Source organism: Acipenser ruthenus, chromosome 27 (genome assembly GCF_902713425.1).
Source record: "Acipenser ruthenus chromosome 27, fAciRut3.2 maternal haplotype, whole genome shotgun sequence".
In the NCBI taxonomy this organism is placed as follows: domain Eukaryota; kingdom Metazoa; phylum Chordata; class Actinopteri; order Acipenseriformes; family Acipenseridae; genus Acipenser; species Acipenser ruthenus.
The window spans coordinates 18,083,626-18,109,273 of NC_081215.1; the positions used below are offsets into that span (position 1 = coordinate 18,083,626).

The 25,648-nt window shown below is 39.1% G+C and overlaps 2 protein-coding genes across 5 annotated transcripts in view; one reads left to right on the top strand and one right to left on the bottom strand.

Annotated features, from left to right (window-relative positions):
• Nucleotides 1-300: 300 nt before the first annotated feature.
• LOC117431972 (tumor susceptibility gene 101 protein) lies at nucleotides 301-14,270 on the bottom strand. 3 transcript variants are annotated; one of them, XM_059001911.1, is made up of 10 exons: nucleotides 14,068-14,270; nucleotides 10,661-10,745; nucleotides 10,426-10,491; nucleotides 9,108-9,271; nucleotides 7,024-7,150; nucleotides 6,242-6,308; nucleotides 4,851-4,945; nucleotides 3,570-3,772; nucleotides 3,103-3,342; nucleotides 301-1,182 (listed from the first exon to the last, which is right to left on the bottom strand). In XM_059001911.1, the coding sequence occupies exons 2-10, from the start codon at nucleotides 10,671-10,673 to the stop codon at nucleotides 1,093-1,095; spliced, it is 1,065 nt and encodes a 354-aa protein (XP_058857894.1). In that variant the 5' UTR covers nucleotides 10,674-10,745; nucleotides 14,068-14,270; the 3' UTR covers nucleotides 301-1,092. The 3 variants fall into 3 exon arrangements, with proteins under 3 accessions (XP_058857894.1, XP_033909196.1, XP_033909195.1); XM_034053305.3 differs by lacking the exon at nucleotides 14,068-14,270 and adding an exon at nucleotides 12,462-12,815; XM_034053304.3 differs by lacking the exon at nucleotides 14,068-14,270 and adding an exon at nucleotides 11,269-11,372.
• A 362-nt stretch (nucleotides 14,271-14,632) lies between these two features.
• The window catches only part of LOC117432282 (exostosin-2), a 39,530-nt gene continuing 28,514 nt past the window's right edge, over nucleotides 14,633-25,648 (top strand). The window contains exons 1-8 of one of the 2 annotated variants that reach the window (XM_034053963.3): nucleotides 14,633-14,866; nucleotides 16,262-16,606; nucleotides 17,353-17,576; nucleotides 18,151-18,240; nucleotides 19,391-19,507; nucleotides 19,867-20,062; nucleotides 21,883-22,022; nucleotides 22,469-22,562. In XM_034053963.3, the coding sequence (XP_033909854.1) occupies nucleotides 14,858-14,866; nucleotides 16,262-16,606; nucleotides 17,353-17,576; nucleotides 18,151-18,240; nucleotides 19,391-19,507; nucleotides 19,867-20,062; nucleotides 21,883-22,022; nucleotides 22,469-22,562 (1,215 nt within the window). In that variant the 5' untranslated portion in view covers nucleotides 14,633-14,857. The remainder of the gene's footprint in view (nucleotides 14,867-16,261; nucleotides 16,607-17,352; nucleotides 17,577-18,150; nucleotides 18,241-19,390; nucleotides 19,508-19,866; nucleotides 20,063-21,882; nucleotides 22,023-22,468; nucleotides 22,563-25,648) is intronic. The other variant, XM_034053964.3, reaches the window with a different exon arrangement.

The window sequence follows — 25,648 nt, forward strand, 5'->3', positions numbered from 1 at the left end:
TTTGTTTATTTTTTTTACGAAAAAGGTGACATACTTCCCACTGATGTCTTAAATTAGAAGGTTTCTAGAATTACTATACAGCTTCTGTTAACCAAGTCTCTACAAAATACATATTGCCGTATGCAGGTCACATGTGAAGGCCCTGATTCGCTACCTTGTATGACATGTAATGAGATAATGATGGCAAAACCTAAATAAGATAGGGAAGCATGTTTTTTTGAGTAGACTACTCCAATTGAGCTCCAACCACTTTGACTGTCTGGAAATTGATTTGTCAAAAGAATAAATACAAGACCTCAATCAGAATTGCAACCTTTTTTTTATTATAATGATGATTTCTAAATGAATATACCAATTCACCAATTCACCAATGCTTTACATGTAATTCAAAGTGCATTTAGTAAAGCTAATTTTATTGAAAAACCAAAAATAAAAAAAAAGAATACAATCCATAATATTTTACTTGATTGATATAAGTTATACTTCAGTAAGAGTTTGAGATCTTCATGTTTGTACAGAACACGCCAGGAAACCTCAATGTTGGGACAAGTGTCCTTGTTCACCTAGATTCCTAAAGGACACATGCTTTTCAGATGAAAGTTTTTTTTTCTTGGAAATATTCATTCAAATTTAAAAAGATAAGAGTCGTCATATCATCAAAAACATCTTTGTAAAGAGTTTTTCTTTCCAATTAGGAGGGAGACGAAAAAAAACAAAAAAACATAACACTTAATTTCTTCAAAAACATTCTAAAAATGTACACGATAAAAAATAATACAACTTAATTCTGATTTTGGGAAAACCTGATGATTTCCTCCCAGACTTTGAGGGCTGTACGATTATTAAGCATTAATGAGGCTGGGAGCTGGTATTCCTATGCATGTCTGAGTGAAGTGGGGGCACACTCGGGAGTACCTGGGTAAAGGACTTGCTGTCACATGCGGTGGGGGCAGATCAACAGAAAAATCCAGAATAGAAAAGAATGAGCACAAAAAGATAACTTTAGACAACAGAATGAGAAAAGGAAAACGGTAAAAAGGAGGCGTGTCAATGCGACAGAAAAAAAAACCAAGATATATATTGTCGCCGAGATCAGTAGAGGTCACTCAGGCCTGCAGTCTTCCTGGCTTTCTGCATCAGCGCTCGGAGCTGGAACTGTTTGCGGGACAGGAGGCGCACATGCTGAAATGAAAGAGTGGTAGGGAAAGGGTTAACAGTGTCTACCTGAATGTTGGAGAAGGCTCAGTCACAAGAAATCAACCATCCAACATACTAGCTTGTTTTTTCTTTATGCCAAGGAAGCTGTGGGTTTAATCATCTTCAAATCAATAATGCCGAGGTTCAATCTAGTGCCTCAGTTGGGTAACACTAGAAGCCCCGTGGCAGTAATTTTGGCAGTTTTTGGTTTTAAAATATAATTTTCTCCAGTCGTGTAACACATGGGGCTGTGCGTTCTTGTACCTTTCTGTCCGTATATATTAAATATTCTCACAAAGCATGAAACGCAGGAGTGCAGAAATAAAGGAGATCTATTACATTATACCTAAAAGCCCCCGGAGCAGTCACATTGACGGCCACACAGAAAACAATTGTATTTTGATTATACAAAACGGTATTTTATACGGTACTTTATTAGTTTTATTTACCAGTCCGCAATGTGTTTAGCTGTAATCAGATTAGTCTACTCTCTGCCTGAGTGAATGACTGACAGTCTATTGTTTTCAATCAGCCTCTTTAAGGCTGGCGCCTGCTTGCCAGCTACGCTGCTTTGGTCAGTCAATTAGCATCGGGACTAGTGAAAATAAATACCAGAGACCGTAGAGTTTTACAACGCAACAGAATATGGAGTTAATACTTTGGATCAGATGGCACCAAAGTATTCTGTGAAAGCTGGCACCCGACGGTTTTACAATGTATTGGACCTAGCAGCCATCAGCTCCTGGGTACTTTACAAAGAATGCATGGAGAAGAATTTACCAAGGAGAGAATATTTTACAGTTAGCACAGCAACTTCGCAAGAAGCATTTGGAACAGAGGGAAACTGCCAAGCGTGTACCCACTGCTGAAGCTGGCAACCCCGCTGAGAGCCGCAAGAGACACCAATGCCAGGTTGGCAAGTGCAATAAAAATAAAACTTTGGACAGCTGTGCCCTGAGCAGAAAGGCAGCGTGGAGAAGCACATTATCTGTGTTGATTGTGAACAGCCTTAGACTCAAGGTAAAGGAATACCCTTTTGTCAAAAAAAAGAAAAATAAATTAACTTTTTTTTTTTTATAACTTCTTGTGCTGTGCGCTTCTGTAAAATGTTTTTTTTTCTAAGTTTATTTATCTACATTGTTCAGTTGCTTTTGCTCATCTGATAATAAACCGATTGCTGTTGAAAAGTTAAAAATGTATTGCTATTGTTTCAGTTTTATAAATATGTATGTTGTAAACCGATGTCTGTTCAGATGTTTATTTATTTACATTTTCTTGTTTTGATTTATAAAATCCAACTTTCTCCTTTCGTTATAGTATTTACAGTGTTTTGAATACAGTCGTCAGAAAGACTGCTGCGGGGCTTTTAGGTATGAGTATATCTCCGGTCCTTCTAGTGTTAAGCGCAGGGACGTCAGTTTTATAACCAGGTAACCGTACTCTTCTGCTTCGCTGAACTGAATGGAAGCAAGAAGCCACTTGGAGTATAACACAAGGGATAATCCTAGTTAGTTCCTGAATCTTCTCATGTGCATTTGTGGTTTTGACTGGTTCATTTGAATGCAATGTTATCAGGAATATTTGGTAACATGAACCCAGCGAATTACCCGTGAATGGCAAGTACAGAACTGACGAGCATTCATTGCACTTAAAGGTTGGGGTCAGGTACCTATTTCTGTAGGAATGAAACAGGGCAGCTTTAAAAACACACTGTCAGAAACACATATAATGTACTTCTAATGTTGCATTCCGGTCAGGGCAACTGTTCAGTGTTCAGATCCGAATTTCAGAGGAATAATACTGGATCTGATAGTAAATGAACTGCACTAACCAAGTGAAACCATTAACTGAAGCACAACGCTTGACCCCCCCCCCCCCCCCCCCCGGTGGAACAGGTCCCTTTACCTTCAGGAAGACCTCCAGATCGATGACACCTCTGCGCAGTGCCTCCCCCAGGTAGAAGATGGTATCCTCAATGGCGTTTTCCTCTGCATACAGGTTCAGGATCTGCTTGTACAAGGGGGCGGTCGGCACAATGACATCATCGATGTCGTTGTTCTCCGATTGGCTAGTCATCTTCTCCAGGGCGGAGCTCAGCTCCTCGTCTTTTTTCTTCAGAAGATCTATGTTCCGATCAACTTCGGTCTGGGGGAGTGAAGCAGCTGGTTATTAATGAGCTTATTCCTCAGCTGCTGAACTGTAACATTTCTTTCATAACCAATTGTTTTTGGAAACAGTAATATCATACATATTTGAAACACATCATTTAAAACACTTCCCGATCACCTCCACGATCATCTGTTTCATAAGCTGTGAAGTTTTTAAGTCTTACAGTTTTTTAAAAGTTGCAGATTAAAACCAGCACTGCGTACCACTTCCTGGTCGAGGCGGGAGATCATCTGCTCCAGTTTCTGGTGGCCTGTCTTGAGGTCCTCTTCAGTGCGCTTGAGAGCGTTCAGCTCAGCCTGGGCCCGGTCCATCTCCTCCTTCATTCGCCACCGCAGCTTGTCACTGACCGCTGAGATCAGGGAGGCGCGGATTGTGTCCTCTCCGATAGTGCCATCCCGGCTGGGACCTGGAGCACAAGCAGAAAAACCCTACTAGAATATACCACACAGATCTTAACCCACTCCATAATGACACTTGGAGAGTTAGCTATAACATTTTATAAATAACTTGAACTCTGCAACTGTTTAAGTGCTGAAAACAATTAAAAAGGTCAATTATGGGTCTAGTTAAGGAATTGAGAGCTCAGTTGGAATGAAAACCAGCAGACACAGGGGGTCCCCAGGACCAGGGTTGAGAATCAATGCACTACAGCACTCATTTACGTAAATAGTGTATTTTTTTTGTTTTTAAAGAAACCTAAAAAGAGCACCGGGGGAAAAGTAGGTCCGTCAAAAAACTGAAAATGGTTCCAGCCTTTTTAGTGGCAGACTGTGTCCAGCCGAACAAGGATCCCTAAGTCAGCAGGCAGGGAGAGGCCAGTGTGAATGTCAGTGTTAATCTTGTCTGCCTACTGCAAGCTCTTTAAGAAACCTTATCCTTCCACATTCACCTTCTGCCCTAAATATAGCACACAGGAGAGGGGGATCTAATGCCAGGCCTTTCCAGACTGAACTCCAGTGTCTAGTGACCTTTAATACACAGGGTCCGGTTACAGCGGTGACCTTACAATAAGTGGCTGCACCCGCAACTGAGACCGTCTCCAGCACAATAGGAATTACTGTATGAAACAGAAGGTCAGGGGTCAGGTCAACAGAAAAGAGGACAAGAACAGTTTTTTCAGGGTGGAGGGGGGGTGCAAGGCATCTAAGTTAATACTTTGTTAATAGTTAATAGTTAGTACATTGGTCCCCAAAAATCATGATTTTGTCTGTACCTTAAAAAAAAGTAACTATGCTTCAAATATGTTGGTAGATTCTGTAAATCTTAAAAAACATGCTGAGTTTGGGAACATTTCTGGAGCATTGTATCACACATGTATTGTAAAGAAATTTAAATTACTGTTATTCAAGTAATCATAATCCCATTTGATCTAATAGGCGTGTACTGGCAGTTAACAGATTAACCCTTTAGTCCCTGCATAGTACTGCCTAGAACAACAGTAGTAACTCTGTTTGATACAACCCTGGCCGCCCCAAGTGACTCACCGACAGTGGGGATGGGTGTCTGGGCGTTGTAGTTTTGTGCTGTGCTGGCCGTGGGGTAAGAGTTACCCCCAGGGTACGGATAGCTCGGGTACCCACTGGAAGAGAAATAACAAAAACAGTAGGTTAGCCTAAAGGGGTCCGTGTACATTCAGTCCAATCGTTTTTCCTTTTTGAAACGGAAATTAGAAAACAACTTTTTTTTTGCGCAGAAAAATCAAAAAACATGAATCAAGGCGTTTTTCAATTTTAAAGAATTAATACAAAAATGGATTTTGGCTTGTTTCCCCATTTCTCATATTGCTCACAGCAATCGCATCCTAGAATCATCTGTATCACAGAAACAAATAGACCATTTAAAAAAAAAATGGAACTTGGAATTTGCTGACAGCACTGCTGTCTGAAGACTCAAATTCACTACTGTAGCGTTTAAATAAAGTCTAAAAATTGTCTTTTCTAGTATATATTCATTTTCCAACATATATTATAGAATCATATCTGCTTGAAAAACCAGCTACAGTTTGGAGTAAGCATGTTTTACAGGCGATATACAGTTTTTTTTTTTTTTTTTTAATAAAGGCTGTTTTATCAATAAAGACAGTATTGCCCCACCATAATTGATTTTATACTGCATAGATAAAATGCCTGTTTGGAGCAATGCAAATTTCTATTCAGTATTATAATGAGGTCAAAAAAGTTGTCTATAGTGTGTCATTCCTATATGAAGAACACAGTGCTGTCGGCAAGAGTTCAGAGTCCCGTCTTTCCCTAGTGCCAGTATAAGCTTCTAATGCTTCCATGGCATTGAAGAACAGTGTTATAACAAATCTCTGAGTCATCCTTAATCTGGGTAGAGAGCACCAAATCAAAACACTTTTTTTTTTTTTTTTAAATGGTCTATTATTTATTTCTGCGATACAGATGATTCTAGGATGAGATTGCTATGAGCAATATGAGAAATGGGGAAACAAGCCAAAATCCATTTTTGTATTAATTCTTTAAAAATCTGAAAACAAAAAGCTATTTGATTCTTGTTTTTTGATTTCTCTGCTCAAAAAGCTAGAGTCATTTTCCATTTCCGTTTGAAAAAGGAAAAACTATTGGACCGAATGTACACGGACCTAAGGGGGACAAATAATGTTTTTTCATTATCAAGGCAGATCAGTCTGTTATAGGTCTAGTTTGGATTGACTGTAGTTTACGATCATACTGCCAACAAGGTCATTGAACACCACATGAGCTCAGTGAAGCAATAATATTTCAGCATTGTTCATTGTCTTGAATAATTCAACATTTTTTCACAGCATAACCTGATGCCCTGACTCTGCCCCTCTATGAGCTTTATATTATTCTATTCTAAACCTATTTTACAAAAGGATACTGCAACACATCACCTTGGGTTTGCAGAGTGACCAGATGGGTAGGAAGAGACTCCAGCAGGCATGCCCGGCATATAGGAAGCTGGAAAACAAGAGTGATTTTAAACATGTATCAGTGGGGGCTGTTGGTCTTTTCAGTTTCATTATTTTAAGTAATCTAGCTTTACCATTTTAAAACAACCAATACTCAAAGTCAAATTTGAGAAATCTCCTGTAGTGTCTGAACTAAGTTTTTTTGGGGGATCTGCTGAATATGTATTAATATGTAACTTTTGTTGGACTTCTTTTATATGGAACAGTACTGCTTATCTTGTTCCACAACCTTACTGTCAAACTGCTTTGCATCTGCCTTATGCTAAAACAAAAATCACCACGTTCTGCCATCTAGTGTCACAATGGTGAACTGCACATTAGTGGTTCTATATTAGGCCTTCACTGTGAAATAGTGTAGAAATGCTACTGTCATGATTGTGACAGATATCAGTTCAGTCTCACTCCAACAGTGAAGGTGCCATCAGATCATGTGATCTATGGGCTTTATATTATTCTGGAATGTTATTGTATTCCATGCCTATTTAACAAACAGATTCTATCACACATTAACTGGGGTAACTTTTATATATATATAGAGAATCTATTTGTTAAATAGGAAAAATATATATTTGCATATCCTGAATTAACATACAAAAAACAAGTGTAGAACAAACACAATTCTCATCACAATAAAATGGGAACCTGGAATTATTCAATAGAACTCATAATGAGTTTTAAGGCATTGGTTGCTCTCTGTTACTTACTGTTAGGGGGCCCGGTGGGTTGATACGGTGGGTAGGAAGATTGCACTTGGGGACGTGAAAACACTGGGGGCTCTTCTCCAAACACCACAACCATCACCTGGATCAGGCCGTAGAGGTCCGACTGAGGCTAAGCAAAAAAAAAAAAAAAAGAGAGAAGATGTCTTTTACTTAGCATAAGGCTAGAATATTACACATACTATCCTGTTAGTAAGTGCATAAGTGCTGTGTCAAGATGTATTTACTGTCCCAGTCAGAGCAAGGACCAGCTATCTCCTTACAACCACACACCATCAGAACCTGCAAACATGTGGACTTATAAACTACTTGCAACTCCAAACTCAAGACCCCCAAAAATGCTGGAAATACACTAACCCTCCAACATATATACTGATCACACCCTGAGATCAAATACTTGCTTGTGTCCATGTAAGACTACATATGGGTACAATATGCAAAATACATGCAAAACATACATTTTTAATTCAGTGGGTTTCTCTTCAATTTATATTCCTTCCTGTATTAGCAATGTTAAATGCAAGGTTAGTAATCCTTACCCCAGAAAGTTCAGATTACCTCAAATAGAAGGCATTACTCTGTTCAGATTACCTCAAATAGAAGACATTACTCTGTTCAGATTACCTTAGATAGAAGACATTACTCTGTTCAGATTACCTCAAATAGAAGACATTACTCTGTTCAGATTACCTCAAATAAGAGACATTACTCTTCTGTTCAGATAGAAATCACAAAAGCTGGTCTCCATTACAGTGCGCACAATTTCCTTTTTGTGTTCAGCGATACCGAACACAGTTATATGTCATGCTTTAGGGAACCCATTCAAACACGCAGAATCTGGCAGGTTCTAAATAAACAATAACTGTACGGTGGCTTTTTAGCTATTGATCATGTGAGCCAGGGCTCACAGCCATGGTATTTTCCAAAAGACAACAAGGATACAGTATTAAACAGGGATACAAAGGGGAGCGGTTTACACCAGGTTTGATTTTCATCAAGTTTCAAAGTTTTTTTTTAAAATGTTTTCTCATAAAAATAAAATACAAATATATTTACCTGCCCACTGCATAACTGTAGAGTGAAAATGTATTGGTAATCATATGAAAGAAAATGTGTTGGTAATGGTAAACCAGTTTGCATAAGTAGAGTTGCTATGGCAACGAACCACTTGGCCTGAAGGCTTAGAATGATGAGTGATAACGCACATGCAAGAATGTATGGGGAAGGAGAAATACAGGGAAAAAAAAGTAGCCACAGCAACCTTGTAAAAGAGAGTAATCTGTGGTTTGCACTTTAATGGACTAACAGCTGAATAACTAACGTAAGATAAGAAAATTAGTAAGATAACAGAAATTAGTAAGATAACAGAAACAAACTGCAGCTAAATTGGATTGGCGATTGTGCTGCACACGTGTGGTGGATAGTGAAGCTACAATGAAAATGGTAAGTACAGAAATAGAGCTATACATACCTAGTTAATACACAGAGTAGTATTTTTTCTATTAAATGAGTGAAGCCTCTATTTTACACTTGTACAATTCCCTGCATTTGAGCAAAGCCCCTCTAGTAAAAAGCAGGCCATTTCGGCCTTCCAGAGACTTCCCATTTGCTCCAAGAGAACAAATCCGAAACCCACTGTCAGACCTGTGTAGTTTGAATGCAACGAGGGACAGAATTACGACAATGTCTTTTTGAAGAACCATTTTAACTAAAATGAATTCAAATGATTTATTATAATAAATGAAGTATAAATTAAAGATAATTGAATAAAGTTTGTTTGAATAATATGTGGAAATGCTGGAACAATGTGGAAACCTGTATAAACATTAAAACAATGAGTGACCATAGAAGCTTTGCTCCTGTGTGATCTATATGGATATGTTCAACACCTCATTATCAAGCAAAGTTTATCCAATTCAGCTGAGTGTTTCCCAAGATATAGCCTTGATTTGTGTAACCAAGTAAAAAATGATGCATAAAAATCGGTCTCCGTGAGCCTTATAATGAGTACCCAAAAATGTTCTGGTAAAAAAGGCATGTATCAAGTTTCATCACAATAGGCTACTCACATGTTTCCATTCATGCAGGTAGGGCAGGTAGATCTTGCCATTAGCATCAACGTGTTTCCCAGTTTTAATCATCATTGCACTGGTGGGCTTCACAAAACAGATCGGAGGGTTATAGGGGTAAACATCCAGCAGCCACAGGCAAACCGGTATATTGTAGGTGTTTCCTATGAGAGAGAAACCAGGAGATTGTCTTCAAGGTATTGTGTCATCTACTGTAATCTACTACAACCTCAATCAATGAAGTTTCTTTATCCATTAATTGTTTTTTTTTTGTCAGGGGTTCACATAACCTATCATTAGGTTCTCATGTAACTACCAGCAGAAATTGTTTGGTAAGCACCAAAATTAGGGGTCATTAGCCAAGTTATATATAAACATGAGACAGAATAAATGTTCTAATATAAGTCAAATACATCAGATTTACAGTGTAATCAAGCTTCTGTGTCATGTTTTGTCTGCGTGCTGTTGTGAATCACATGAAAAAATAAATACATAATCAGGCAGTGTAGTTCGATCCCTCCCCTATCCAATGATATGCGTGAACAAGCTGTACTGCAAAGTATGGTGGCCCAGTAAGTGGAAAAAACAAAGTGCTTTTTATATCGTGTTTACAAGACCACAGTCCTTAAACTTTGTTAATGACAGTGTCAGAGACAACAACGATAGTTTATGGATGTTTAAGTGTGAGTCTAGATTGCTGGTTATTTAAAATGAACAAATCATCACGCATTCTCTGTTTATTTCAATAGCCTACCACCAAATTCCAGCCCTGGGGATTCAAAAGCAAAAAACAAACACTTCTTCACTTTATTAGTGTTGTTGAACACTGGTTGCTTCAAGTGTCCAATAAAACAAAATCATTAATGATACGAACTGGAGTTTCCACCTATCGCTCTCAATTTATTTTTTATAAAAACTTGAAGCAGCCAATGACAGCTCTGCAGGGATGGACTTTTTAGTGAAATGGAACCCTCCGGCCTTAAGAAAAATATGGGGACTGGTATTGAGTCTTGAGACTCAATAGAAAAATCGGGAGGTTAGGCAGGTATGGGTCACAGCCAGATAATATGCATCCTCGATGCCTATATGAAAAATGCTTTCCTGTTAAAAATGCACGGACGGTACACCTCTGCGTCTTAAAAACAGCACGGAAGTCCGCATTTTATTTTATTCGTGCACATGCGTACCTGTGTACCACTTATGTGAACCCCTGGTTATATATAACCATGAACATACCCAATTCTTGAAATGGCGATAACATGGTTATGGTCTCTCACTGTCATTGCCCTTTGCTAGGAATAGGAATCAAACTTTATACCTCTGTAGCTGACTGGAACTGTTCCTGTCAGACTCATCAGATCTTTGGTAGAGCCGTCGTTAAACACTGTTGGAAGGAAACATTAAAATAAAAGAATTGTAAGACCACGTGTAGTGCTGTGGTGAACAACACTGGTGGTTCAAATGTATTCAGAAACCATTTATCAATGAAGGAAAGCAGCACGCGTCCACACTGTGTTAGTGTGTGAAACAGAAGTGGCCCTGGCTCTACTTACCATAAGCATCCATGACAGGTTTGAGGTCCTTGTACTGAGAGATCACATTGGTGATTTCACGAACTGTCAAGTCCCGATACTTGTACTGCAGGTTAAGGAAAATAAATAGTTAATAAAAAAAGAATTAAAACTAGAAGGGTTCAAAAGATACCTGATGCCTAAGCAATGTGCTGCTTTCTACAGTTATGAGATCGTAGAATCACTGGCAACAGGGATTTTCAGATGATGGACAAACAATTAGAAACACCTGCACTATGTAGTGCACACTTTTTGTGTTAATGGGCTGTCCCTCACATGACTGCTGTTTTCTGTAATATACAGATGAAAATAAGACCCCTACTGCATACCAGCTTCAGCCACTTCAGGTTTTACCAGGAGCTTCATTAACTATATATCCACAGTGTATAGGTAACACGCTCAGGTGAGTTATTAAACTCATAGTAAAACCAAGAATGGATCAAACTGCTATGCAATGGGAGTCTTGTTTCCATCACTGATATACAAAAGCTGCTTCAGTTTAGTCACAACTGGCAAGCCAGCGGAACTGACAGACTAACAGAGGGCAAAAAAGCAAACAGTTGGCAGGTGCTTCCGTCTACAACACTGACCTGTTTTATAACTTGGGACAGTCTCAAAAGTGATGACTGCCATTCTAGGACAGACATCGCTGCAGATTTCTAGTTACACCCCAATTTCACTGAAGGAATTAGACAAGGAATGGTTATGTATTGCTCCAGAAATTTTAGAAATACTAAATTCAATGACAAACGTTTCAACTAGAAGCCTTTTTCAACGTCTTAGATTATTTTTGAATTTTTGAAATGAGTAACAGCTTAGCCACCCATTGTGGCACAATATCCTATTATGAGGGTAACGGGATGCCTGGTCATTTCTTTAAAATGACAGATGACAGGTGAATTTTGCTGAAACTCTTAAGATAATATAAGCTGATTGGTACCAGAACATCTAGTATGAACACAACAGCAAATTACAATCGCTTCAGTGTATATTCTTTAGGAGATTTTTTATTTTTTTTTTTCAAGCGGTAAACACGTTTACAATGGGGCTAATCAAGCTTGTAGTAAAACCTGAAATGGGTGAAACTGCTATGGATATGATTCTTATTAACATCCCTGAAAAGATTACAACAATTAAAATGACTACTGGACCTGAAACAACGTTTGTGAACACAATCAGTCCTTCAGAAGAATACAGATTTCTTTACGTAATCTTCACAAAAGCATGTTAGTAAAAGTCATAATCTGTGACTAACATGTATTCTAAGTGAGACTCCAGTTATAATAGGGTGTAAATAAAATGCCAAGAGGTCATTTGTACTGGGTAGGTCTATTTTTGGCATTTTTTTCTTCTTTTCTTCTTTTATTTTTTATCATCATATAAACAGGCTATATTGTTGTCATAAAAGACAGGAGAAAGGACTGTATATTTAACGAATTGTATTTTTATTTGTAATTAAAAAAATTGCTTTGTTGTCCAGGAAAATGCTATTAAAACATTATAATCCTTAAATATATTACAATTACTAACGTGACGTAAGCTGGGTACCGTCTGTTTTTGTCAACTGGGAGTATACCTGTCAATTACTTTTTGAAAGCATTATAGATAGTACACAGACTTCTTTGTTGACTGTCTCAACATATCAACAACAGTTGTATTAGGATTACACTAGTAACAAACTTAGTTCAAAAGCAGGACTCAATCGAACCGACAACACCTGACTCTTCCAAGAGATTTCTGGGATGGAGGAGCGAGGCTCCACATCCTCCGGGTTTGTACTTACTTTAGAGAGCATTTTCTTGAGGGAGCTCTCGATAACAACAGCCATAGTTGAGGCTGCTGTTGATAAGCGATGCGGAGGAGAATGGCACCAAGACCTGCTTTCTTGAACTCTACAGTACGGGATTCCCCGGTGTACCAGACTCCCGGCCCGAACACCTTACCGCTCTCGACCAGCGAGTGTTGCCTTGTGTCTCTTTCTCTTTTAACGGGATACTTTCTGTTGTTTAATCCGCATTCGACAACCTTTCTGTAAACTCCACAGCCTCTGAACTTAGCTGCACCAACACAACAGGAAGAAGTCGACACACGAATGCCCAACACTTCCTGAATGGGTTTCTGGTTGTTGTTACTTCACGCAGACGAAACCCACCCCCGTCATGTGACGGGGCCGTGGTTTCGATTTGATGATTTCACTTGTCACGTGAAAAGGATTACACGTTTGAACCCAGCTCTCCTCTATTTACATTATATGTAATGTCTGGTAAAGTCTAGATAAGAGAACATAGGTAAAATCTTTAAATTATTTTGAATTTAAAAAGCACACATACTGTGGCGTCTTGCACGCTAATTAATTGGAAATGCTGTATTCAAATAAGATTTGATACAAATCCATACCTCTGTATATATTTTTAAACTTAAAAATACTAATTATAAATAAGTATGAAAAGTGTTTAATTTTTAGTGTGTGATCTTACAACATGTCCAATATTATAACGTCACTTCTGCTACATAAAAAAAATGTTTTGTATTTGCCATAGTTTACTATAAGATGGCAAACCATAGTAAACTCTCATCAGTGCTTCCCTATGCTTTTGCAAATTGTGATAGCAGATAATTAATTTCAGTTACATTTGAGACCTAGCTGCCCCTTGTGGGGAAGAGAAGGCAATGCATCAAGCTGTGCTGTGGCTGGGTTGGGGAGAGCAGTGCTACCCACAAACACGTTCTATGGACAGGACCCTTGATCAGTCCATTTACATACACTGGTTAAATGTTAAGAGCTATTGTATTATAACACACGTGTGTGTACAGGTATCATCAACACACTCATTTCAAGAATGCACAGCTGTTAGTGTTCATGGTGATCACACTATGATTTTTGGGGGGTGGTCATTCAGGACTCCCTGTATTATTTACACACGTATCTATAACGTGTATGCCATTTAAGTAAGAGTGATGGTGTTATTATATAATTAAAATATATAGATACGTGCATTTACACACATCGTACAGTATACAGGTAAATATACCCGTGTATTTGTTTTTTAGCTTTAACGTGAATGAATAAATAAATAAATAATAAATAACAATAATGTTATGCTTGACACATTCTTACTAAATGTAACGCATGCCCCTGAATGGACACAGGGATTTTTAATTGCAGAATACAGAAGCGTGGAGCACCTACAGAGCTGTTGTTAAGTGCCCAAATAAATGTGGATTAGTGATTTCCTATTTACCTTGTTGAGTCCTTTCTTATCAACTCGCAAACTTTTGGTAAATACAATAATAATAATAATAATAATAATAATAATAATAATAATAATAATAATAATAGCTTCACAGTCAGTGAGTATTTGCAACAAAAGATTAGACAAGGAGCCTACCTGAACACCAGTCTTTATTTTATGTATTCTCTACACCTTGCCAGGCTCAAAGGTTTTGATCAACTCCGTGCCAGTAGGTATAATAGAATTCTATAGCTTCCGCAAAAAATACCATATAGAACTTACCACTGCAAACAATACAGTATAGTCTATAGGTTTTTTTTATAAGTTAACACAAGGAAATCACTATGGATTGCATCAGTCACAGTCTCCTATCTGTGGTTATTCCGGAATTACCAAGGTTATTTTCTAGTGCTATCAAATGCTCTAAAACAATTTGTTTATTTCTTTGGGGTATAGATTGATCAAATCAACGCTTGAAACAATAAAAAAAATACTGTGGCAGTAGAAGTAATAATTCGGTTGTTCTTTGTCTCTCTCTTAGTTACTATCAAAAACATTTTAAAAAAAATGTGTCATACTGGAAAATTGTTTGCAAATTAAAAGTTGCATGAAAAAAAAAAAGCCCCAAACAAAAGAATGTGCTAATTAGAACCTCCGCGCCAGTAGGTGTCGCTACTTAAGACAACTAATAAATAATCTTGTCAGAGCATGTCCTGTGTGTCACATCCTGTCAACTTCCATCAGGAGAAGAATTTTGCTACAGCTAGCATACAGCAGTAGCTTACACCGCTGTCAAGCTGGATCACTTTTAAAGTATTTTCGTTTTGTTTGTTTTTTGCGTTTGTCAAAGGCAAAGACATGAATTAGCATTCAGAAGTTAGCTTCGCCTGCAATTGGGGGTGTTGAAGGTCAGTTTGATCGGATTGTTGTTGTTTGTAAAAACGACATGAATAGGGTGGGTGTTTTGATTTGTTTATTTTTTTCTTTTTATCTTTAATTTGATGCAGATTTTCGGATTATGAAAATGTATATGTATGTATGTAATGCTGTTTTCAGTCTTTGTGATTTTAGATAAACATTCTTGCATCTATACAGAATTGTCAAAAAAGTAATGCAGACAGCTACAGATTCCTTGACTGTTATCGCAGTAGTTTCCAGCTCAGCTTTATAGTACAGTTAGTTATCCAATGGGAATCGCTACCTTAATTTCGTAAGATACCTTTAATGAATTAAGCTGTTGCCAAAAAGCCGTAGCTTATTATTTAGTGATTTAGACTGGTATAGTGAAGCTAAGATCTGTATTCCATATACTGAGTTTGGATTCTCATTTGATATTTATCTAGGTGTTTTTTTTTTTTTTTTTTTTTTTTTTTTTTTTTACAGATGTATTCAGTGTTTTGGTTCTACAAGATGTTACTGTGAACACTGTTGTTGAGTTGGAAAAACACTTCTGGGCTGTGTCATTGTGTCAATATGTATTTTATAGTATAGTGTAGTACTGTCCTAATTACTGTTATAGGAACAAGGAAAACATTGAAGGGTTATAGGCAAATATTTAGAGCTGAACTGTTGTGCTGGTTAGTTGAAGGTTAGACTTAAGAGGTAAAGGCACACAGTCTAGGGTACGGTCCTTCAGTCGCTGCAGATCAAACTTATCACTAAGCCATATTCCAGTAACAGGCAATTTCAAGTGGTGGTTGCCAGACCCAACCTTTCACAAGCTTTAAAATTATACGAACACTATATGTCTAGGCTGTCCCCCCATGGAGAAAAAAGTCATCAAAATAACACCCATGTTCTCATCGTGAGCATGCCATGCACAGCTCCTTTGCATGTACACAGCACCCTTTCTTCTCTCCATCCCATTTGTCTTCAGGTATCCTTTTAAAAGCCTTCTGGCTTTTACTGGCAAGAGGGTCTCTGTCTATTGGAGTGCCCTTACAAAATAATCTTTAATTGCAATTCATTGGTATTAAAGCGGTTCTCTTCTAAGGGTCAATAGTATGAATCAATGCACACTGATTTCAACTGCGGTACCATGGTATCGTATCATTATCAGTAGCTACTATGTGGACCAAGTGCTCTGCAATAAATGTTTGAAATCCATTGTGTTGACATTGCTGGTAATATTGGGGTCTGGTTATAGTTCTGCAAGAGTATCGCCCATGAAGAAAAAGGTAAGCGAAATAGACAGATATGAGATGCATGCACACAGCACCTGGAACCTTTTCTGTTCATCCATCCCATGTGTTTTCGTGGATCATCAACTACAAATAAAGGAAACACCTCCCCACAAATTCTTATAATGCAAATCAAGTCATATTTCTCCCACCCCCCCTTCTTTTTTCAGACCTGGTTAAGCAGGGCCATTGGGCTCAGTATGTGTGCTTCGGTGAAGTATAGTGCCAGGGGGCCTGCGCTAATCCCGCGGATGAAGACCAAACACCGGATCTACTATATAGCACTGTTCTCTGTGGTGCTGCTGGGCCTCATCGCCACCGGTATGTTCCAGTTCTGGCCGCACTCCATCGAGTCGACGGCGGACTGGAGCGTGGAGCGCCGCAGCGTGCACGACTCTCCCCTGGTGCACCTGCCTGCCTCCAGCCCCATCCCAGAGCGCGGGGACCTCAGCTGCCGCATGCACACCTGCTTCGACGTGTACCGCTGCGGCTACAACCCCAAGAACAGGATCAAGGTGGGCAGCCACACATGCTTTACAATCTATATGCGTGTCAGCCGCCTGTTCATGTTGTCTGGGAATAACTGCAATACAGCAATTGAATCAGAAGTTAAAGTACTTTTGGAATGGTCTGTTTCTCATTCCTCCAGGGTGTGTCTTTTAAAAACATAATAACTCAATAATATAAACTGACAGTTTGCAATATGCCGGTCATGGAAAAATTATTATTTGGTGCTTTTAGCAACCAGGCTTTAACATGGCCTCTATGGGGAAAGACCGCATAACTGAGCAGAGATTTGAAGGTGTCCTCCATGAACAACACACACACATGTTATTTAGTGTCTGTTAGAACAGGACAAGTTTAAATAAACCACTTCTTTGTTACATGGAGGACATCTTCATATCTCTTATGCTGTTTTTCCCTTAGGACCATGCCAACTAGTTAAGTACAAAGCTACAGAAAAGAAGGCCATATTATCAACTATCAAGACATTACTATGGGCAGAACACCATGTTATAAACTGGACGTGGTTTGGCCACGAAAATCTTTTAGATACAATCATGATTCAAGTACTTTGATAATTCATTACTCAAAGTGTGAGGGTTCAGAATGTCAATCCCTCCCCCTCACTACCCCACTGGCTCGGACATTGCTTGCACTCAGTATATACTTTGCTGACAGTAAATGTGCAGTTATATTTCTTTGCTATGTGTCCTATCCTATGACAGTCTGATTGAATTGTTTGTGTGTGTGTGTGAAGGTGTATATCTACCCCCTGCGCCGCTATGTGGATGAGCTGGGCGCTCCCATCAGCAGCACTGGGCTCTCGCGGGAGTACAACGAGCTGCTGAGCGCCATCTCCGACAGCGAGTTCTACACTGACGATGTGAGCCGAGCCTGCCTCTTCATACCCTCCATCGATGTGCTGAACCAGAACTCGCTACGCATCCGCGAGACTGCCCAGGCACTGGCACAGCTGCACAGGTACCTCACTACCCCACCCGTGCTTCCCAGAAGACTCTTCTTATTCTTGCATGTTAGGTGTCTAACATTATGGTGTACTTCTATTCCACTGCTTCAGGGAAAGCAAGAGTTGAAAGGAAGGTGGGGGTTCATTCCTGTTTTTCCAATTCCATGTGAAAATCAATTCCCAATTCCTAATTCCTTTTAATTAGTTTCAACACACCATTGATCACACTTGTAGTTAGCAGTGTTCTGTTAAAATGAGCTTCTCGCAGTGCCAACACATTACCTAAATTGAAGTCACTGTTAGTCAATTAAATTGGCTTAAAATGAATGCAGCTGAACAGTCACAACAATTGTGTCTCTAAAATATCAATTCCAATTCCTTCGAAGTAATTGGGAATTGATTTTCAAAAGGAATTGGAATTGAAAACCCTGGTTGAGAGAATATTGTGTATTGAAAGAGTATTGAGTATTACCGTTGAGTGTATGCCAAGCAACTTGCAGGCCTATATGTGTAAAAGAATGATTTATGAAAGATAACGCACTGGAAATATAGCTTGCATTAATAGTGTTTAATTTTGTTTGTTTGCAGATGGGACAGGGGGATGAACCACTTGCTATTTAATATGTTACCTGGAGGGCCCCCAGACTATAACACTGCACTGGATGTTCCCAGAGACAGGTACCATTGACATGACCGTTTTTTGTTTTTTTTATAAATTAATATCAGTACCTTCTTTCACTCATTTGTCCTGACAAAGCAGAATGACACGCACACAATTCTATCACACCCAGGAACAAAATACTTGGTCAATATATTTACAAATGGTGTGTAGTGTTTTCTTAATAGCGTTTGTATTGCAGAAGGCCAGTAGAGGGCAGTATTGTATCAGTATTTGTTTAAGTGTGGAGACATTGCTCAATAATTGTTCAAGTCCTTTTTATTTGTAGACCAGTATTGTGTTTTAAAATGCCAGAAAAGACCTGTATATTTTCTTCCTTTTATAAATGCACCTCTTTTATCTTAACTAGCAATCAGCCCACATTGTTTGACATCCACAAATCTATACCATTATTAAATGATCTATTACCACATCCGACAACATCTGCTACTAATATATAAAGTACGGATGTCCAGTATAAGAAAGCCTCTTTTTTTACTGTCAGTTTAAATCAACATGATATCCAGCAAGACGCTTGCTTTTCAGAGGGTGAAATTAATACAAAAAAAAGCAAATGAGAAAGCGTCTAGAGCTTTGACTTAAATCTTTAATGAATTAGAGGGAAAAAATGTCAGCTTTAAACAACAATTGTTTGAAAATCAAGTTATTAACTGTATTAAACCTTAACTGTTTTATTTATAAGATATATAGACTATTTTATCTGCTTTAAGCAAAGTGAAAAAGTGGAGTGTTCAGTATAAAAAGCCCTGATAAGATAATCGGACAGTGTTGAGATGCAGGGATTTTCCTGATGTGAAGAGGTACATCACTGGATCCTGTGGTCAGACATGTGGTAAATGATTCTGTTCCTGTGATCCATGTCTATTTTGCTTTTCTGAGCTTTAAATTCCCTCGTACTACAACTACCATTGGGCATTAATGGTAAGCAGGTTTTAAAGGAGGTGAAAGCTTGGGGAATGAAAACCAGATCCTGCTTTCTAAAAGTCTTAGCTATTTTAGAATGTCCTAAAACGAAATACAATGCACAGAGGTTGGATTATTGTCTAGAGGTCCTTCATAGTGACGAAGCCTAGCCCTACTTTTGAGATCTGAAGAGATCAACAGTGGGTGTAGCGCTGGGGTCTGAGAGTGTGTGCCGCTGTGTTGCAGGGCTCTGCTGGCTGGGGGAGGGTTCTCAACATGGACCTATCGGCAGGGCTATGATGTCAGCATCCCTGTCTACAGTCCCCTATCTGCCGAGGTGGAGCTACCAAAGAAGCAGCCTGGGTAAGCAATTCTGTATTCAAACAGTTTGAAGAGAGCAACCATGTTTCATTCCCAATTTTCTGAGGTCTAGACCCATGAGACAGTGTGTCAGCTTGGTTCACATTAGTGTACATCACAAAGTCAAAATGCTATTCAGCACAATTGCTATTATATTATACCCCTATATCCCTACCTTAGGGCACGCTTGGGGCATTATCACGTTATAAGAAAGCTCCCGCTTGCCCCTGCTCTGTGATTACATAGGGAAGACTGTACTACCAATTCATTACAACAAAACTGTAGTTGTGAACGTCCCCTCCTCCCCTCAGCAGTGATGATTACGTGATGTGCTGAGTCTCTTTCACTGCTCCCTCTCCCAGCCCGCGGCCGTACTTCGTGCTGTCCAGTCAGACTGCGGTTCACATGGAGTACCGTGCTGAGCTGGACGCTCTGAAGGCTGAGAACGGGGAGGCCGTTCTGATCTTGGACAAGTGCACCAACCTGTCTGAGGGGGTCTCCCCCACCAGGAAACGCTGCTACAAGGGTCAGGTCTACGACTATCCCCATACACTGCAGGTAAGAGAGAGAACGCCATCGCTGCTCGCCAGGATGAAAGCAGACTTTTCTATCTAACTGCTTCAGTGAAGTCCATTTATACGTCCCGCAGTGCTTTCTGTTAATTTCCACAGAGGTCTCTGGTAGACTAAACTAATTCATCCATTAGGTGCTGACATATAACAGGGATAACATCCATAACTTTGATTGTGATAAATTAATTTTCTCAGCTTGCATAGCCAATTTGCTTCTTAAAATCCTTTAGAAAAATAAAATCCTAGCACAGTCACTATCAACACTGCAGGTTTGTATACAGGTCTAGGAAAGATAACGCCACATAAAACTGTGTGGAAAAGTACATGGTGTACAATATAACCCACAGTGATCCTGAAACAATGTAACAACCAATGTCTGATCTTTCTAATTATACATGGTTGTTTAAAACGTTTATTAAAAAAACAAACTTTTGTATTCCGTTTGCAAATGTTACAGCCCTACTTAGTACTACCTGAGTTATTTTTTTTCCTCGCATTATCTTCTTACCTCTGTCTCTTTCGATCTCTCCCCACCCCGTCCACTGTTCTGTGAAATGCCTGAACAATAGCAGCACTGCCCATCCTAGCAATGGATTTATAACACAGCCTTGTCTAGACAGGAAGTATGCTTATCAAGAGATCCTGGGCCTGCATACAGCCTCACATCTGGGAGCTGATCCCAGGGGGTTTAGCTAAGCTTTGTCAGGAATCCCCACCTGCATTATAAGGGCACGTTCAAGGGCTGTTTCTACCCCTTTGAACAAGCCAATGCATCTGCCAGCAGCCGGCACCTTTAGATATGCAGACCCTGCTGGTCTTGCCTCATGTACTGACATACCGTGTGAAACCTGTTCTCCTTCTTATTTAGTAGAATATATCGCATGCAGACACTGGTGTAGGTTCAGCATATTTGTGAGGGTATTTGGGGTGGGTAAGGGGGCTTTTTTGTTACAGTAGGAAACATTGGAAACGATTACTATTATTGTGTGTAGGGGGTCTCATAGTGTTATTAGAGATATCATCTTGTGCAGTTTGGGGACGAGGAGTGCAAAGCAGAGCTGCTCAAACTGTGCAAAATGATGTCTCCTACACACAAAATATGAACTTGTTATAAAGCACAAAAACAAAGTTGCACTGGGAACTACTATTAAACAAAGTTGTTTTTTTTTAGTTTAGATTCGTATTGCATGTTAAATGCACAGGATGTGTACAGGGTAAGATGTACTGGACTTGTGACAGAGCCTTGACAGTGATTGGAAGATTTCTCATCCTGGATATATTATTATTATTATTATTATTATTATTATTTATTTCTTAGCAGACGCCCTTATCCAGGGCGACTTACAATTGTTACAAGATATCACATTATACATTATTTCACATTATACAGATATCACATTATTTTACATACAATTACCCATTTATACAGTTGGGTTTTTACTGGAGCAATCTAGGTAAAGTACCTTGCTCAAGGGTACAACAGCAGTGTCCCCCACTGGGGATTGAACCCACAACCCTCCAGTCAAGAGTCCAGAACCCTAACCACTACTCCACACTGCTGCCCGCATATAATTGTCATGAGTCAGTTTTATAAACTCCAGGTATTGGAGGCAAGACTAATAGAAAATAAGGTAATGGTTAAGGTAAACCAAAGACAAAGGGTCTTTATCTTTAGTGATTTGGATTATACACTGCTTGTGATCTATTATTTTAACCTTAGGGCAGTATGGTATATAGTGTTACACCCCTGTGCAGTATAATAACCTAGTACACTTTGCTTATCCCTGTCTCTCCACCCTCGTGCAGGAGTCTACGTTTTGCGTGGTTCTGCGTGGGGCTCGTCTCGGCCAGGCTGTGCTCAGTGATGTGCTGCAGGCAGGCTGTGTCCCTGTCATCATCGCAGACTCGTACATCTTGCCCTTCTCCGAAGTACTCGACTGGAAAAGGTGAGCCCTACAAGCATTGCATTATCCTGCAGCCACCTGCCAATATAACATCTACCAAACATAGGGAGGCACATACTGAAGTCATACTGTAAAACATATTTTTATATCTTGGCAAGATAATTTTTGGTGTCAAAGCTGGCAGCTTATGAAGTATATAAAGCCTTACTGGTAACAGCAGTAAAGATTGCTTCATATTTGCTGGCAGTAGAACTTAAGTACATATGTCTCTATGTTGCAATAACAATTCACTTTATTTCCTGCAAACAGTGCATTTTTAGGATGCATTTAAACTTGTTTTAATGCTATATCGCCTTTAAAATTGGTATGAAAAACACCACTTCTGACAGCACTTATTGACAGCATCTGAAAGCATTCTCCAGACCATGGCCTGATTCTGAATTTGAGTGCCCGTTTCCCAACCAAGCTGATGTGTGTTTCCTGGCTAGGGCTTCGGTGGTGATTCCTGAAGACAAGCTGTCTGAGATGTACAGCATTCTGAAGAGCATTCCGCAGAGACAGGTGGAGGAGATGCAGAGACAGGTAGGGCAGTTCAGGGAGATGTCCTAGCTGCTTTGAATTGTTCAGTGTTTATTACAGTGTTTCCATGTTATAAAGAGTCCTTTCTCTCAGAATGGGTTTTCAAGCCAATGGACTTTGTAGGACCAATTCAATTCAATGCAATAATTTTCAATAGTAGTATTTTATTAAGTACACAAATAATAAACAGAAATCAGAAAAGTTAGAAAGTAAATCTCTTAGTCTCTAAGCATAAAACACAATTCAAAACTCTCACTGCCTTAACTTGACTAGCAGGTAATTGAAATATGACACCGCTTGTCTCCTCCCACACAAGCAGCACTCGAGCAAGCTGTGACGTAGTAGCTTGCTCACACACACACACACGCCCACATACAATCACAGCCTCAGACTTAAGCTCATTAATGGTATCTAGATTAACCCTTTGTGGTCCTATTATTATTATTATTATTATTATTATTCATTTCTTAGCAGACGCCCTTATCCAGGGCGACTTACAATTGTTACAAGATATCACATTATACATTATTTCACATTATACAGTTATCACATTATTTTTTTACATACAATTGCCCATTTATACAGTTGGGTTTTTACTGGAGCAATCTAGGTAAAGTACCTTGCTCAAGGGTACAACAGCAGTGTCCCCCACTGGGGATTGAACCCACAACCCTCCGGTCAAGAGTCCTGTGCCCTAACCACTACTCCACACTGCTGGACCTGGTCCGACATTGCAAGTATTCTTATCCGGTCCAATGTCGGACCCTGTCCGACATCATCAAAAAGACGCAAAAAACGGGTTTCTAGTCGTTTTTTCTCTGGAAAAAGCCAAGAAAACCATTCAATGGCCGAGTGGGAGCGACAGGAGCAGAGACAAGCCGAAAAAAAAAATTTAAAAAAAAGGGCGTATCTCATGAATAGTCATACTTGCCCCTGGCATCAGATAGGGGCGGCCATAAGGAAACAAGCTGGCTGTTACTGAATCAGCGCTCTGAGAATATCACAGACATTTGCAGAGCTTTTTTGAGATGTTATAGTAATAAAATAATGACTTGGATCGCATTATTGAGGAGTTTGGTGATAAAACGAGTGATCAGGAGATGATTGATCGGTATGTACGACTAATTATTATTATTATTATTATTATTATTATTATTATTATTATTATTATTATTATTTATTTCTTAGCATATGTGAAAGCTATAACGAACGAAAGGGTGGGGCGGGGCTGGAGATGCCTAGTGAGTGCTTTGTTGATATGCAGGGCCTTTTAAACCCGTTTAACTGTGGGGAAAAAAAAATACTTTTAAACAGCACGTCTAAAATGAACTGCGCGTGTGAAAATAAATTGGACCTGACACGCCTGACACGCACTTAATAAATGGACTGCAAAGGGTTAAGTATATGGCAAGTTTACTTTTAAAGAAATTCTTCATACAACAATATGAGGTAGATTACTTATAGTTACTTCATCAAGTTTCACTAAAAGTTATTTCACACGCAAAGTGTGCAAATTAAATTATTAACTGTTCAATTCTTTGTGAATGTGTTACAATTAATTAATTTAGTTACATGAAAGGCAAATGCAACTGGAATTATACTCAACAGTTCCTTGAAGCTGTTTTGGAAACTCAATCTGTTGAAGTGTCCAGTACAAAAAGCTCTCCTCTCACAACGAAGTCTTCAATCCCACGTTGGATCAAAGGACAGGACATAGTTTCTTTTGGATGCTGCGGTTTTAGGTGTACAACAGACCCAGACTGGTTTGTCTGATTAAGTCTCGGTAGGTTTTACGGTAGTCCTCCAACTGGGCCTCAGTCTCGTTGCTTGTGGTAGTGACTCGCTTGCAGCTTGCTTCCTCTTCGTGGGTCAGTTTTTAGGCAGAGTCCCGGAGTTGCAGCTTTGTGTAGCAGAGTGACAGCACCTTGTGGAGTGCGAAATGTTCAGTTTTGCGGATATTTATAGTCTTATTACTCTGCTGAGTAGCCACTTTAATGAGATCATTTGTGTATCTTGCCTTTTTAACTCACAAATCTTTGAGATTTGTCCTTGTCTGCTTCCTTTCGTCCAGCAGCTTGTTGTTGCAGTTGGGACTTGTTGACATCTATATTTTATGTCTTCCTTGCACCAAACTGCTTCTGTTTGCAGTTTTACAGTCTCTTCACTGTCCTTTCAGCCTCACCCAGTCCAGATTCCCCCCTCCTAGCCCTGGTAATCTTCAGTTCAGTATTCCTGCCAGGAACCAAGGGGCCCTTTTTCTTAAGACACAGCAGCTTGCTCTTTTCCTAAGACACAGATGTTTCATTAATTAGTCCAGTTATATCATTAATACAAGTTCAGGTATTAATATCATATTCAGGGAATATGTCCCACAACTTGCATTCTCCTTATAAAGTGGAACACAATCTTGTACCTGACTCCCAGGCATTATAAAGAGGGAGCAACTTGAGGAATACAACTAAGAAACACACACAAGATAAATATTCAGCTAGAATCAATGCAAGCTGGTGTCTTTTCTCAGTGAAATAATTGCCTATTTAAGGAACAAATTAACTCAACATGCATTCGAATTAAACAACTATGTTGTGGGACAGACGGGTCTTTTGTTTGATTTTCAAAGTACATAACATGTCATACTTTTCTCTCTTACTTACCAGACCCTGTTGTATGTCTTCCGGCCAGCTCAGTATATTTTGGTTATGATATTTATATAAAACCCTCTTAAGTTGAAACCTCAAGTGACCCAGAAAATTGGTTGAAGTTGGTGGTTAGTGAATTCATGCATAGTGTCTGACCGAGAGTTTATTGTAGAACTGTAGAAATACCCATTAAAAATGTTTATGATGAAGCTTTTGCTAAAAAACAAACCTAGAACATTATACTTCTGTGTAAATAATAACTTGGGAATGTGTGCTGTAAACAAAGTTTTGTTTGTACTAAAACAGAACATGGTTTGTGTATTCAGTCATTTTCTTACTAAATGTTTCCTGCTGAATTCTGAGTGCCAATTTTCAGAACTGGTTTCTTTCACTTTGTGCATCTCAATTGGTTAACGATCATGCAGATATGAACACTGGAAGTCTATATTG

Excerpts from the sequence above, each read along its gene's own strand:
- LOC117431972 (XM_034053304.3), bottom strand. The coding sequence starts at position 11,325 with ATGTCTGTCCTAGAATGGCAGTCATCACTTTTGAGACTGTCCCAAGTT. Across the intron at positions 3,773-4,850 it reads GACACCCATCCCCACTGTCG|GTCCCAGCCGGGATGGCACT; the intron begins GTGAGTCACTTG and ends CTTGTGCTCCAG. Across the intron at positions 1,183-3,102 it reads ATCTGGAGGTCTTCCTGAAG|CATGTGCGCCTCCTGTCCCG; the intron begins GTAAAGGGACCT and ends CTTTCATTTCAG.